General features: G+C 41.7%; 1 protein-coding gene across 1 annotated transcript; it reads left to right on the forward strand.

The window, feature by feature from the left end:
• Positions 1-843: 843 nt before the first annotated feature.
• On the forward strand, positions 844-12,649 carry LOC115163251 (A disintegrin and metalloproteinase with thrombospondin motifs 8). Its single transcript, XM_029714974.1, has 9 exons — positions 844-1,985; positions 3,099-3,338; positions 4,107-4,239; positions 4,644-4,811; positions 8,556-8,848; positions 9,345-9,531; positions 9,694-9,866; positions 9,997-10,172; positions 10,365-12,649. The coding sequence occupies exons 1-9, from the start codon at positions 1,233-1,235 to the stop codon at positions 11,095-11,097; spliced, it is 2,856 nt and encodes a 951-aa protein (XP_029570834.1). The 5' UTR covers positions 844-1,232; the 3' UTR covers positions 11,098-12,649.
• The last annotated feature ends 3,745 nt before the right edge of the window (positions 12,650-16,394 follow it).

The raw sequence follows: 16,394 nt of genomic DNA on the forward strand, positions 1-16,394 counted from the left end.
GTTATAGATTCAGGTGAAACTAATATGACTTAATCCGGCATAACTAATCGATTAATTAAACTATAATCTTTTACAAACTAATTATCGTACAGGGTAACTAGGCTTAATGACCTAACAGTTCAAACTCCATGCGTAATGCAAGTACACCCAAGATTGATTCAGAAATAGCCTAATAATATTTCCAACAACGTTGCTCTATCCTGTTCCAGTGTGCAGTACATAGGCTATAGCTTAAAAAAGAGCGACACCTGTTGCGCCTGCAGTAGAGTGCGCATCTCTGGTCATTCCCTCGCGTAAAAGGCATGTCATTATTTTGTAATCAAATACTACCACCTTGTGGTTGAAATGCTTCCTCATAACCTTACCTAAAATAACCAACTTTTTATGTAGCGCTAACATGTCTCTTTGCCAATGCCACCTCGAAGCTTACGAGCCCAACGTAATATCAGCGTTCATTTGTTACATTATATTACAGTTTTGACTATCTCTTAAAGAGAATTCTCTAATGTATTCCATGATATCCCTTTATCATTGGTTTATTCGACTGATGAGGACCATGGTCGTGATGGATATGCTATAGCCTACTTATGGGAGTCACTTGGGGGTCACTGCACTGGCAGTCACTCAAAGTTCAGAAATAACTGACCGAGCCCTTAAATTATAGTATGGGTGTCCAAGTTGAAGCGTCATGTGCTGTAGGCCTATGCCGAGTTAATATTAGTTGCAGGGTTGTCAAACTGTAGCTATTTCAGACGGGGGGTGTTGGTCTATTCTCATTGGATCCGTTGAATCCAAGAGTTTCTCATGAGGTACGAGTGGGAGGAGAATTTGAGGCAACGAGTGATATAAAAAACAATCCTCTTCTGTCCAGGGAAGACAAGAAAGTATAAATACCTCCGCTACTCCTAGTATTCAGTGGTGCTGCCGAGTGGTAGAACAGTATTTTAGTTCCGCTATAATAGCAATGAAGATCACACAATTCAACTAAAAATAACAGACATTCTCGACACAGACTGACTATACAGCATTGGATTTTTGTTACATTATATTGATGAAAAAATATTTTAGTTAAGAGGTCGCTAAGACTAAAAATAGCAGTGACTCAAGATTTTCTACCGACTACAGACACTATCAATTGACGAGTCCAGCTGCGTATGGGCTTGGTCCGGAATTTCGGTTGAAAGCTTGTCTTTGTTTTAATAGCTTTTTGAGTGCAATTTCCATTGCAGAAGATGTGTTCAAAACGGTGTTTCGTTTTACTAGTTCTGTGCGTAATAGACAAATCACTTTCGAAATTGTTTGAATCCGAGGAAATTGTACCTGTCAGGATAAATGGAAGAAGCAGCGGTCGTTTTTGGAAACGAAGTGAAGAACAGCCGAGGTTTAGACTCAGTGCCTTTGGCCGCGATTTCACTTTGAATTTAAGCCCGGATAACAGTTTCTTATCTCCTACACTGACAATTCAACGCATCAAAGCAAAAGATATCCACACTTTACGCAGCGCCTCAGGTGCCCAAGGGAGACACACTGAAACTGAAACTGACTTTCACAACTTGATAAACAAGACTGAGGAGATGGAAAGAGATTTGAGGAGCTGTTTTTACTCGGGGACTGTGGACTCCAACCAAGATTCTGTTGTTGCGGTCAGTATCTGCTATGGCATCCTTGGATCGTTTGTTACAGACGGGGATGAGTATTTCATTGAGCCCAAAGTGCTCGGCTCAGGGAGAAGGGAGAGGTCCACTGAACAGTTACATTTTATCAAAAGAAGGACGCCCACAGAAGCACCAAATCACACTATAGCTGTCTTTGATCAACTGAGGGAGGAGAGTAATGTAAAAGCAGACAACGAACGTTTTCTGCATGAGAAAAAAGATCCTGAGAGACAAGTACGAGGGAAACGCTTTGTATCAGCACCACGATTTATTGAGACGCTGGTGGTTGCAGACACGTCGATGACACATTTCTATGGAGATGAGATAAAGGTAGGATATATTCGAGTAATATAGCCCATGCTGAGTCACATATTTGATTGCATTTAACAAAAATGAAAGTGCCTTACTGTCACAATTCTATATTGATCATTTACAACACTATAATTGCAATGACACTTTGTTGCGCACAAAAACTGGTTGAATCAAAGTTGTTTCCACATAATTTAAACCCCCCAAAAATCAATCAATGTGATGACTGAATTAACGTGGAAAACGGAGTGAATTAACACAAAGTCAATGTAAAGGCATTTCCTATTTTTTTCCACGCAACTTTTAACCTAAATCCAATGACATGGTGACATTTGCTGTTGATTTCACGTTTAATTCACTGTAAGTTGACAACTCAACCAAATGTAAATCAAAACTAGACGTTGAACCGATATCTGTGCCCAGTGGGAAGTTTTCTTAACAGGCTAGTTCACGGTTTAAAATCAATCCAACTCCCAATGCGGAAACACCCACAATCAAATGCTTTAAAGAAGAAAAACTAATTTCTGTTTCAATTGAAATAATTCTAGGCTATATTTTGGGTGCAGCAACAAATGTTTCTGCTCTGTTATGCAAGACTAGGCTCTCCACACTTGCTATTTATCTGATATGCATGGTGTAAACTAAGTTGGAGTAATGAGATCATTTAAAAAGTACAAATTCATAGAGATTAATGATGGGATTGGGAAACATCTGATAAAGTCAGGCAGGAGACTTATGCTTTGGCAGTAATTTTGTTCGCATTCTTTATGACTTAGCTATGAGCATCACCATTAAACAATGTTGGGGTCATGCAAATGATAAAGAGCATTTAACATTAAGGATACTTCCTTTTTTTGTATACAGTACCAATCAAAGGTTTGGACACCTACTCATTCCAGGGGTTTTCTTTCTTTTTTTAAACTATTTTCTACATTGTAGAATAATAGTAAAAATAAAGAGAACCTGGAATGAGTAGGTGTGTCCAAACTTTTGATTGGTACTGTATGTGTTTAATTCCAGTCTCGCTGTTATTTCACTCGCTTAGTTTTAGGATTTTAGCTTAAATCATCACCAACAGTGTTGCCTTGACAGCCTCTCTAATATCTAACTGCCTGTTGTCCTCCCTTGATCCAGCACTATATCCTGACCTTGGTCTCTGTGGCTGCCCAGCTTTACAAACATCCCAGTATCAAGAACCCTGTCCACATGGTGGTGGTGAAAATGGTGGTGGTGGAAGACGAGGAGGTTGGACCGTCACTCTCCAATAACGGGGGAGTCGCTCTGCGTAATTTCTGTGCCTGGCAACAACAGTTCAACCCGGCCAGCCAGAGGCATCCTGAGCACTACGACACTGCTCTGCTTTTCACCAGAGAGGTGAGCACTGCCTGCCCAATATGTATACTGTCACACATTACATTAATGTCACAGGATCTCCCCAACCACTTATTCCATAACAATATTACCATATGGTTTGGAGAGTTAATGAAATAATGTCATATTTTATTATGTGATCTCTAATGAAATACAATTGCCTGTGTCAATGAATCAGATCGGATGAGCTTTCAAACCTATAGGGCTGAAGGCTCTCCTATGAGCTATTTTTAGAATGGTTACAAATCAGCCTTGAGTGACGATGGCATCCCTTAAAATGGCCAGAGTATGGGTGTGATGTTGCTGCCCTGAATTTGACCTGCCAAAGAATGTGTGCCACATGTCTTGTCATAAGATAAACCAAAAACTTGAGACTTAAATTGGAAGTAGTTTGCAGATGCGGTCTCCAGTGAGTGATGCTTCTGCAAAACAAGGTGTACATATGCTGAGTTGAATTCAGTATGTCCAGATGTCCAGATGTCCTTTGAATCGTGTACGGTTGTGTTTTGTGGTTTGGGTCATATTCCCCAGGAAACATGTATCTCAGTCAAAGAGAGCCAGCCTGACATGTGAAGGGAAAGGCATGTTGTTTAAATATATCTCTGATACCACACCATTACTTTCCTCATGTCATAGATCTGCTTCTGTTTGCCAGGAATATTTATTTGCTTCATTTTATAATGGAAACATTGAGGAAAAAAAACAACCAGAGACAAATAGAAATGCTGTCTAAAGATTCACTGTTTGAAACCGCTGCTGTCTGTCTTCCAGGATATTTGTGGACATCAGAGTTGTGACACACTGGGGGTTGCTGATGTGGGAACCATGTGCGATCCAAAAAGGAGTTGCTCTGTCATTGAAGACAATGGACTTCAAGCAGCCTTCACTGCTGCCCATGAACTTGGTATGACTTGGGCATTAAAAAAATGCAACATTCTCAAACTTCTATAGTGACCATATATAAAGATACTATAGGTCTACATACATTTAGCTTCTAGTCAAAAATGTTCCTCTATATGCACAGAAATATTGTACACAAATAACTTAATTTGGACAGAAAGGGGCACGCCCATGAGCCGAAAGATTATGCAAAAGTTTGTTAGCCTACAACTAATAATTGTGTGGTTTAAGGAGATAAGAACTTGATAAGATAGTCAACCCCCAAGCCTAATGTAGATGTAAACTATTAGTAACTTTACTTCCATAGCATACCTTAAATAGTTCAAATTGAATTTGAATGGGTTTTCAGGGTGCCTCTTTCGTCCCATGATCGGTACTGAATACTGATACAGTATTGTTCTCCTTTAGGCCATGTGCTGAGTATGCCTCACGACGACTCCAAGAATTGCGAGAGGATGTTTGGGAATCTAGGTGGCCATCACATGATGGCCCCTCTCTTCGTTCACCTCAACAAGACTTTCCCCTGGTCCCCTTGCAGTGCTCTCTACGTCACAGAGTTCTTTGACAACGGACACGGTATGTCATGCTGACAAACAACACTGACAACTCTGATGTAGGCAAATAAAACTTATTTGGTAACACTTTTCTATGAGGAAAGTGTTAGAAAGTGTTTATTTTCAATGAAACGTTTTTAATTTATTTGATATTACAATAATTTGTTACAACTATTGTACTTGTTTTATTCAACTGCATATATTTCACAATATCTGAATACTGTGTGTTGAGGTCAGAAGGCTGGACGTGAATGAAATCCAATATATTTTAAAACTCAGCAGTTGCTGATAGCCCCATTTTTACTAGAGCCTTCTGTTTTTACTAGAGCCTTCTGTTTTTACTAGAGCCTTCTGTTTTTACTAGAGCCTTCTGTTTTTACTAGAGCCTTCTGTTTTTACTAGAGCCTTCTGTTTTTACTAGAGCCTTCTGTTTTTACTAGAACCTTCTGTTTTTACTAGAGCCTTCTGTTTTTACTAGAGCCTTCTGTTTTTACTAGAGCCTTCTGTTTTTACTAGAGCCTTCTGTTTTTACTAGAGCCTTCTGTTTTTACTAGAGCCTTCTGTTTTTACTAGAGCCTTCTGTTTTTACTAGAGCCTTCTGTTTTTACTAGAGCCTTCTGTTTTTACTAGAGCCTTCTGTTTTTACTAGAACCTTCTGTTTTTACTAGAACCTTCTGTTTTTACTAGAGCCATCTAGGTTTACTAGAGCCGTCTAGGTTAAACCACTCTGTTATGAGGGCCCAGTTTTCACTTCTGTATTTTCTTTTACAGTATCTACCAAATTAAACTAAATATGGCCTCAAATACTCTTCCAGGAGGCTCATACTGCTTATAACAAGTTAGAAAGCCTGCTGGCTTCACAAGTGCTCACAATGTTACCTAATTTCTCACCTCAGGTTTGTTTATATGCAAAAGACTCTCTGCAGTTGCACCAAAAAATCTCAATATGGAGATACGGTGCATTCGGAAAGTATTCAGACCCCTTGATTATTCCACATTTTGTTACGTTACAGACTTATTCAAAAAAAGTCCTCATCAATCTACACATAATGACAAAACGAAAACAGGTTATTAGAAATGTTTGCAAAGTTATGAAATATAAAAAACAGGTACCTTATTTACATAAGTATTCAGACGCTTTGCTATGAGACTCGAAATTGAGCTCAGGTGCATCCTGTTTCCATGGATCATCCTTGATGTTTCTACATCTTGATTGGAGTCCACCTGTAGTAAATTCAATTGATTGACATGATTTGGAAAGGCACACACTTGTCTATATAAGGTCCCACAGTTGACAGTGCATGTCCGAGCAAAAACCAAACCATGAGGTTGAAGGAATTGCCCGTAGAGCTCAGAGACAGGATTTTGTCGAGGTACAGATCTGGGGAAGGATACCAAAAAAATGTCTGCAGAATTGAAGTTCCCCAAGAACACAGTGGCCTCCATCATTCTTAAATGGAAGAAGTTTGGAACCACCAAGACTCTTCCTAGAGCTGGCCGCCCGGCCAAACTGAGCAATCGGGGGAGAAGGGCCTTGGTCAGGGAGGTGACACTCTGACAGAGCTCCAGAGTTCCTCTGTGGAGATGGGGAGAACCTTCCAGAAGGACAACCATCTCTGTAGCACTCCACCAATCAGGCCTTTACGGTATGGTATTTTTAGAAATGTCTAAAAATCAGTTTTTGCTTTGTCATTATAGGGTATTGTGCATAGATTTCTGAGAAAAACATCAATTTAATCAATTTTAGAATAAGGCTGTAACGTAACAAAATGTGAAAAGTCAAGGGGTCTGAATACCGAATGCACTGTACATTGAAGATGTCATAAGGAAATTAGAGATTGGCTGCCAGGTTGTTTGTGGTTACTACTTGAATTAGGGAGTGAATGGCAATGTGTTTATTTGGAAAAATGTATATTATTTGTAACATTTAATCAGGACCTTCCTTTCCTCTGAGTCTTACATACAGAGAAGGTTTCGGTTCTCACAAGCCAAAAGTAACAGCTGTTACAAGCAAATATGTTCTTTATCAGTTAGTCAGTGATTCCAAAGAGAGTTATGTGGCTAAGAATGTGGTCTGATCACTGGGTCAAGAACAACATCACACTAAAGCTCATTGAATATTTCTCCAAATAAGCTCAGCAAAAAAAGAAGCGTCCCTTTTTCAGGACCCTGTCTTTCAAAGATAATTTGTAAAAATCCAAATAACTTCACAGATCTTCATTGTAAAGGGTTTAAACACCGTTTCCCATGCTTGTTCAATGAACCATAAACAATTAATGAACATGCACCTGTGAAACGGTCGTTAAGACACTAACAGATTACAGACGGTAGGCAATTAAGGTCACAGTTATGAAAACTTAAGACACTAAAGAGCCCTTTCTACTGACTCTGGAAAAACACCAAAAGAAAGATGCCCAGGGTCCCTGCTCATCTGCGTAAACGTGCCTTAGGCATGCTGCAAGGAGGCATGAGGACTGCAGATGTGGCCAGGGTAATATAAATTGCAATGTCCGTACTGTGAGATGCCTAAGACAGCACTACATGGAGACAGGATGGACAGCTGATCGTCCTCGCAGTGGCAGACCACGTGTAACAACACCTGCACAGGATTGGTATATCCGAACATCACACCTGCGGGACAGGTACAGGATGGCAACAACTGCCCGAGTTACACCAGGAATGCACAATCCCTCCATCAGTGCTCAGACTGTCCGCAATAGGCTGAGAGAGGCTGGACTGAGGGCTTGTTGACCTGTTGTAAGGCAGGTCCTCACCAGACCTCACTGGCAACAACGACGCTATGGGCACAAACCCACCGTTGCTGGACCAGACAGAACTGGCAAAAAGTGCTCTTCACTGACGAGTCGCGGTTTTGTCTCACCAGGGGTGATGGTTGGATTTGCATTTATCGTCGAAGGGATGAGCGTTACACCGAGGCCTGTACTCTGGAGCGGGATCGATTTGGAGGTGGAGGGTCCGTCATGGTCTTGGACGGTGTGTCACAGCATCATCGGACTGAGCTTGTTGTCATTGCAGGGAATCTACGCTGTGCGTTACAGGGAAGACATCCTCCTCCCTCATGTGGTACCCTTCCTGCAGGCTCATCCTGACATGACCCTCCAGCATGACAATGCCACCAGCCATACTGCTCGTTCTGTGCTTGATTTCCTGCAAGACAGGAATGTCAGTGTTCTGCCATGACCAGCGAAGATCCTGGATCTCAATCCCATTGAGCACGTCCGGGACCTGTTGGAATGGAGAGTGAGGGCTAGGGCTGTTCCCCCCAGAAATGTCTGGGAACTTGCAGGTGCCTTGGTGGAAGAGAGGGGTAACATCTCACAGCAAGAACTGGCAAATCTGGTGCAGTTCATGAGGAGATGCACTGCAGAACTTAATGCAGCTGGTGGCCACACCAGATACAGACTGTTACTTTGATTTTGACCTTCCCTTTGTTCAGGGACACATTATTCCATTTCTGTTAGTCACACGTCTTTGGAACTTGTTCAGTTTATGTCTTAGTTGTTGAATCTTGTTATGTTCATACAAATATTTACACATGTTAAGTTTGCTGAAAATAAACGCAGTTGAAGGTGAGAGGATGTTTCTTTTCTTGCTGAGTTTAGGTGATCATGGGTTTCAGAAACTTCACCAACTGTTCAGAATGTGACTGTGTGAGGACTCCAACAAAGTCAGCTTCTGTCACCTTCAAATCTCCACATTATACAAGCTTCAGATTTTAACAGAACTCTTGTGTGTTGAATCACAGGCGACTGCCTCTTGGATCCACCGGAGAGCATCTTACCGTTACCCAGTGTACTTCCAGGCACCACATACAGCCTCGACCGCCAGTGCCAGCAGATGTTTGGGGAGGAGTTTGTGCACTGCCCCAACACCTCTGACAGTGACATCTGCAGCCAGCTGTGGTGCCGGGAGGAGGGCAAGCCCCACTGCACCACCAAAAACGGCAGCCTCCACTGGGCGGATGGCACCACGTGCGCCACCAACAAGAGCTGTCTGCACGGTGCATGCATGGCAGCCCACGAAGTCACACAGCCAAAGGTAAGCCCTAGTTTTTCTCAGAAAACGGGGGAGAAAATAAATCTCCCATATTTGGTCTTGCATTTTGACACAAATGCTGGCTCAGAATGCCTTGTTAGTTACTATACTGTATGTGTATTCATTTATCTGTGATAGAGTATTTCCTTCCTGCGTTGTAAGGAAGACCGTACTTTTGAGAGTAAATTTGATTTATAAACTGACATGCTGGCAGTAAATATACTTTTTGCTCACCCAATAATTAAAGCTTGTGAAAACACACACATGAACACACACACACAGTTTAGTATTGCCAAGGGCGCCATGGGTTCTGCAAGTGGTGACACACAGGGCAGGAATGTGGGAGACAGCAGAAGCGTGCCACACTGACGGACAGATTTACCCAAGTCATGGCATGCCAAGAGACGCTGATGCCTCAGCCTAGACTGTGGTTGAGTTGGACGGCTCATGTTATCATGGCACTCAGTACTCAATCTGTTACGTTTTGGCTTTACCACAGGTGGTTGTGGATGGCGGCTGGGGCGCTTGGGGACCATGGCAACAGTGCTCCAGGACATGTGGGGGAGGTGTGGAGTTCTCCTACAGGGAGTGCACAGATCCCGTGCCCCAGAACGGCGGCAAATACTGCGAGGGCCAGAGAGTTCAGTACCAGTCTTGCAACACCCAGGCGTGTGAGGATAATGATGGTAAGCCATATTTTGTCTAGGTACTTGCACTATAGAATTTCACTTTTTTTATATGGTCGTGAGCTATAGTGATGTTTTTAACCTAGGTTTTTCAATAAATGTCTCTGCTTTGATATTAGTTCGATGGATTTTATTTTGCTTTGTCATTTTCTCCAACCTTAGCGAAGAGTTTTAGAGAGGAGCAGTGTGAGAAGTACAACAGCTTCAACTATCTGGACATTCTGGGGAACATGAAGCAATGGATTCCGAAGTACGCTGGTGTGTCGCCCCGAGACAGGTGTAAACTCTTCTGCCGGGCCAAAGGCAGCAGTGAATTCAAAGTCTTTGAAGCCAAGGTATGTTCACTAAAAATCCTCTGTGGAAAGTTGGTCACTGTAAATAAATATTTTACAGCTTGTCTTCACTGATTGGTGAATCACAGCGTTAAGTAAATTGAGACTTCAACTTTGCATTTGTGGTCCATAGGTTGTCGACGGCACCACATGTGGTCCCGACACTACGTCTGTCTGTGTACAAGGCCAATGTGTCAAGGCGGGCTGTGACAAAGAGATCGGCTCCAACAAGAGGCTTGACAAGTGTGGCTTGTGTGGTGGGAATGGCCTCAGTTGCAGGAAGATCACTGGTTCATACAACAAAGCCACGTGAGTACACCTAAATATTCCAATTACATTTCTGGTAACAAGCATGTATGACCCTAATATAATGTCTTAGCTATTATCTTATTATGATCCAGACTAAATAATAGTCATATTTAGAAAGTATTATTGGTTGATAGTCTTTTGTGCTGCTGATGTGATTACAGCTGTAATGAAACATTTGCATTTTTCTTTCAGTTACGGATATAGCGACATTGTGACCATTCCTGTCGGGGCAACCAATATTGACATCAAACAGCGCAGCCATAGAAATATCAAACACGATGGAAACTACCTGGCGATCAAGCAAGAGAGAGGTGGCTACATACTGAATGGTAACTTCTCTGTGTCCACGGTGGAGCAGGATATCCCTGTTCTCGGGGCTGTGCTGAAGTACAGTGGCTCGTCCACCACATTAGAGAGAATCCAAAGCTTCAGACGACTGAGGGAGGCCGTCACCATCCAGTTGCTGGCCACTGCTGGGGAGGCATCTCCACCCAAGGTCAAATACACATTCTTTATCCCCAAAGATGTGTCTTTCACTAAATCCAAAGAGAGAAAGGCTTCGTTGCATATGATCCAGGCTTTTGGTGTGCCCCAGTGGTGTTTGGGCAAATGGTCAGAGTGCTCCAAGAGTTGCGGCTCTGGGTGGTCCCGAAGGAACGTCGAATGCAGAGACAACGCTGGTTTCCATTCCAATACCTGCGATAAGGACCTGAAACCCACAGATATCAGACCCTGTGCTGATCTGCCGTGCCCCATCTGGCAAATGGGGCCTTGGTCGTCCTGTTCACAAACTTGTGGCCAGGGGGAACGCCGACGCAGTGTTGTCTGTATAGACTACACCGGCAAGACTGTCGAGTCGGAGAAGTGTGACACCAACAAGCAACCCGCGCCAGTGTCGGGAGAGTGTGTTTACCAAATGTGCTAGCGAGGAGACATGAAGATAGAGAACTTTGGTAGGGGTAGTGTAGTGGACCCTTAACCACTCCGACCCGACCGTGCTTTAGAGAAAAGCAGGGAAACCCTAGTTTGGAAATGAAGAGTGCACTAACTAACCCGGACAGGTTTCAGGGCACTGGCCTGTGACTTTGTTTTACAACCACTAGAGAAGTTTCAACCAATAGAGATCTACCTCAGGATGTACATGTTTAATAAAATAGACAAAGGTACTGTGTGCAAATTATTATTCTCTCCTAAAAGCTATTACTTTGCAGAAAACCTACTGACAAACACCATTGCGGTTAAATATACCTCAATTTTCCAGCATTTCACCCAGAACTATACAGTCAGAGACTCAGAGCCAATAAATGAACTGGGCTAATAAAGTTAGTCTAAAGGCATACTATTTGTACCATAACATGTGACATTATTCGTACCATAACATGTGACATTATCATTGCAAGACAACTACTTAGTGCTTATTATTTAGAGTAAAAGGGGTTTGTGTAAGCATTTGTTTAGGTACACAATATGGAAAACTTTGTAAAATACCTTGCTTGTGGATACTTTATTTGTGGTTTGCTCTTTTGTTTCATTTCATTTGAAAAATATATATTTTCTAAATGTGAGATTGTGTTTACTGCCTGTAAAAAAAACAAAAAAAACCAGAAGAAAAACGAAGAAAAAAAAATCAAATCTATCTGCTATCTTATTGATTAATGATATGTGGTACTGATATGCTTACAGATGAAAATGTAATCATTCAAATCATACAGGTGATTAGGTCTGCTATTGACTAATCTCTCATGGACAGACTACGTAACATAATCTGACGCAATTACGATTTTAGTTCTGGGCTTCTGAGATTAGACGTTGACAGACACTAAATAGAAGAATGTACTTTGTAGCAAAAAAGCAACCAGCATAGTTAGTAGTAAGAATGAACCAGACATTTTAGTGTTCATAAAAATAAACTTTAGTTTGAGTTTACACTTTCTTTGTGTAAAATTTAGTTTAGCATAGACAATGGTCAGGAATCTGATCTGAGGCAAAAGTGTAATAGGGGACTTTTGCTCTGTTCTGTACCTTTTTATACGTAGTGTTTTAAAGGAATTCTATGGCTACAGAGAATTGGAAGTACAACCAAATTCATTATAAACACGTGTAAAATGGTATGTTATGGTGCATCAAAAATATTATCTATTTGCATAAAGAACAACTCCTTTAATAATTTCCTAGTTGTGTTTAAAATGTTATTATTCATAATGCGAAGAATGCTCTAATGTTTGTCAAATGTCTATGTATATGTTTGATTTCTCATTCCAGTTTTGTATGTCATAAAACAAAAAAGGCAAAATATGATATACCTTCAGTGAAGGACCATACTATATTATTATTGTAGCTTCCTTTTTTAAAGCTATTTATTTTTGTAAAGTTTTTACCTTGGACATGAAATTATAACATTTTCAGATGCTGCTGTCTTTGAGATTTATGTCTGCAATAAAATGGTAAAATACATCACATTTTACTATATGCTGTAAGCATTGAGTTGTCACGTTTTTACCCGTTTGGAAAGTTAAAGACCCACTTTAGCCATGTTTGGCCTACATCAGGCCTGCTTCTCCTTCCACTGCAGTCTGCTGGTTAAACACAGAGAATATGTGCAAACTACACACATTGAACAATCTTCTCATTAGATGGGCATTGTCACGGATTCCCCCGGTACTGCTGCTCTTTCTGTGCACCAGTTCCGGAGATCTACAGTGGGGGTAAAAGGTATTTGATCCCCTGCTGATTTTGTATGTTTGCCCACTTACAAAGAAATGGTCAGTCTATAATTTTAATGGTAGGATTATTTGAACAGTGAGAGACAATAACAAAAAAATCCAGAAAAACATGTCAAAAATGTTATAAAATGATTTGCATTTTAATGAGGGAAATAAGTATTTTATCCCTCTGCAAAACATGACTTAGGACTTGGTGGCAAAACCCTTGTTGGCAATCACAAAGGTCAGACGTTTCTTGTAGTTGGCCACCAAGTTTGCACACATCTCAGGAGAGATTTTGTCCCAGTCCTCTTTGCAGATCTTCTCCAAGTCATTAAGGTTTCGAGGCTAATGTTTGGCAACTCGAACCTTCAGCTCCCTCCGCAGATTTTCTATGGGATTAAGGTCTGGAGACTGGCTAGGCCACTCCAGGACCTTAATGTGCTTCTTCTTGAGCCTCTCCTTTGTTGCCTTGGCCGTGTGTTTTGGGTCATTGTCATGCTGGAATATCCATCCACGACCCATTTTCAATGCCCTGGCTGAGGGAAGGATGTTCTCACCCAAGATTTGACGGTACATGGCCCCGTCCATCGTCCCTTTGATGCGGTGAAGTTGTCCTGTCCCCTTAGCAGAAAAACACCCTCAAAGCATAATGTTTCCACCTCCATGTTCGACGGTGGAGATGGTGTTCTTGGGGTCATAGGCAGCATTCCTCCTCCTCCAAACACAGCAAGTTGAGTTGATGCCAAAGAGCTCCATTTTGGTCTCATCTGACCACAACACTTTCACCAGTTGTCCTCTGAATCATTCAGATGTTCATTGGCAAACTTCAGACGGGCATGTATATGTAGTCTTGAGCAGGGGGACCTTGCGGGCGCTGCAGGATTTCAGTCCTTCACAGCGTAATGTGTTACCAATTGTTTTCTTGGTGACTATGGTCCCAGTTGCATTGAGATCATTGACAAGATCCTCCCGTGTAGTTCTGGGCTGATTCCTCACCATTCTCATGATCATTGCAACCCCACGAGGTGAGGTTTTGCATGGAGCCCCAGGCCGAGGGATATTGACAGTTCTTTTGTGTTTCTTCCATTTGCGAATAATCGCACCAAATGTTGTCACCTTCTCACCAAGCTGCTTGGCGATGGTCTTGTAGCCCATTCCAGCCTTGTGTAGGTCTACAATCTTGTCCCTGACATCCTTGAAGAGCTCTTTGGTCTTGGCCATGGTGGAGAGTTTGGAATCTGATTGATTGATTGCTTCTGTGGACAGGTGTCTTTTTTACAGGTAACAAGCTGCGGTTAGGAGCACTCCCTTTAAGAGTGTGCTCCTAATCTCAGCTGTTACCTGTATAAAAGACACCTGGGAGCCAGAAATCTTTCTGATTGAGAGGGGGTCAAATACTTATTTCCCTCATTAAAATGTAAATCAATTTATAACATTTTTGACATGCGTTTTTCTGAATATTTTTGTTGTTATTCTGTCTCTCACTGTTCAAATAAACCTACCATTAAAATTATAGACTCATCCTTTCTTTATCAGTGGGCAAACGTACAAAATCAGCAGGGGATCAAATACTTTTTTCCCCCACTGTACGTCACCGGCCTCTAGGCGTCACTGAACTGTCTCATTACGCACACCTGATTCCATTTCCCCTGATTAGTAATTGTATATATGTGCCCTCTTTTCCATTGTCATTTCCACACAATGTTTTTTGGGCACAGCTCATGGATTCTGCTCATGTATTCTTAGGGCAATTCAACAGGACGCTAATAGGCTTCCCACTGGGCACACTGGTTGAATCAATGTTGTTTCCATGTAATTTAAATGAAATTACGTTGAACCAACATGAAATAGAGGTTGAATTGATGTTTGTGCCCAGTGGGTTGACTACATAATACGATAGGGTAAGAAAAGTAGTGTTACTAGTGGCCTAGTAAGCTACAAAGCAACCTCTTCAACGGGTTTGGACCTCTTGGTGTTAAGGTGTTGGACTGACAGAGACCCGTGTTCAAGTCCCAGTTGAGCTACTGGTTAAGGGCCTTACATGCAGGGAGCTGCAAACCCTGTCAAAGCCACCTACAGTTTATGAAAAATCTTAAACTGTAACAGGACAATGTGGAGAGTGAGAGTGAGCTGTAACAGGGGCTTGATCCATGGATCCTGCGATGCAAAGGTGCAAACACTACTCCCTGCGCCACAAAAGCCTGGGCCTCCCCTCATGAAAAAGTACTACTGAATTACTACACAACCTATTTGTGCAGTAGTGACTATGTAGCGACTTGTAGGAATTGTGTAGTAAATGTGTATTTTATGCACTACTCAAGATACACAAGTAGTGTTCAGTAGGAAAACAGTAGTGTTTCCAGTAGTAATCAGGTAGAGATTTTTACTACTTGATGTTGGTAGTAAATAAGTAGTCAAAACACTACAGCTTCACTACACAGGCTTTTAAATGGTGATCAGTAGAGCTCGTGGATTCCTGTGCACGTGACCACAGAAGACAAAACCAGAAGTAGTTGGTTGTTCAAATCAAATTGTATTGTCACATACATGTTTAGCAGATGTTATTGTGGGTATAGTGAAATGCTTGTGTTTCTAGCTCCAACAGTGCAGTAATATCAAACAAGTAATATCTAACAATTTCACAACAGTACACACAATACACACATCTAAGAATATTAGGAATATATAAATTAATATATTAAGAATATATAAATATATGGAGCAATGTCAGAGCGGCATAGAATACAGTATATACATGAGATGAGTAATGAAAAATATGTAAACGTTATTAAAGTGACTAGTGTTCCATTTATTAAAGTGGCCAGTGATTCCATGTCTATGTACATAGGGCAGCAGCCTCTAAGGTGCAGGGTTGAGTAACCGGGTGGTAGCCGGCTAGTGATGGCTACCTAACAGTCTTGAAGGCCTTGAGATAGATGCTGTTTTTCAGTTTCTCGCTCTGTGTTGTTTTCTACTTTGTGCTTGAAAGGATGCACACACTGAAAACCATCCCCACAGCATGATCTTTCACCTGTCTTTGTGCTTGTCTTCACCGCCCTCCAGGTGTCGCCCATCTTCCCCATTATCCTGTGTACTTATACCTGTGTTTTCTGTTTGTCTTTTGCCACTTCGTCCTGTTTGTCAAGCTTACCAGCGTTCGTCCTGTCAGCTCCTGTCTTTTTCCCTGCCTCTCTTTTTCCCTTCCTCCTGGTTTTTGACCCTTGCCTGTCCTGCACTTGTACCCGCCTGCCTAACCACTCTGCCCGTCCCAGACCCTGCCTGCTGTCCTGTACTTTTGGTCCCATTCTGGATTACTGAACACTGCCTGACCCTGAGCCTGCCTGCCTTGACCTGTCATTTGCCTGCCCTGGTATTACAATAAACACTGTTACTTCACATGGTCTGCACTTGGGTCTCACCTTGATTCCTGATAATAAATATGTAATTTTATATGTAATTAATTTGATTAAATATATTTTTTAAATGCTATTAAGTTTATAAAAGCTTATTATTTATT

This window comes from Salmo trutta, chromosome 26 (genome assembly GCF_901001165.1).
Source record: "Salmo trutta chromosome 26, fSalTru1.1, whole genome shotgun sequence".
Taxonomy (NCBI): domain Eukaryota; kingdom Metazoa; phylum Chordata; class Actinopteri; order Salmoniformes; family Salmonidae; genus Salmo; species Salmo trutta.

Coding starts and splice junctions, on each gene's coding strand:
- LOC115163251 (XM_029714974.1), top strand. CDS start 1,233: ATGTGTTCAAAACGGTGTTTCGTTTTACTAGTTCTGTGCGTAATAGAC. Junction 1,986..3,098: donor TCTATGGAGATGAGATAAAG/GTAGGATATATT, acceptor CCCTTGATCCAG/CACTATATCCTGACCTTGGT. Junction 9,532..9,693: donor GGCGTGTGAGGATAATGATG/GTAAGCCATATT, acceptor CTCCAACCTTAG/CGAAGAGTTTTAGAGAGGAG.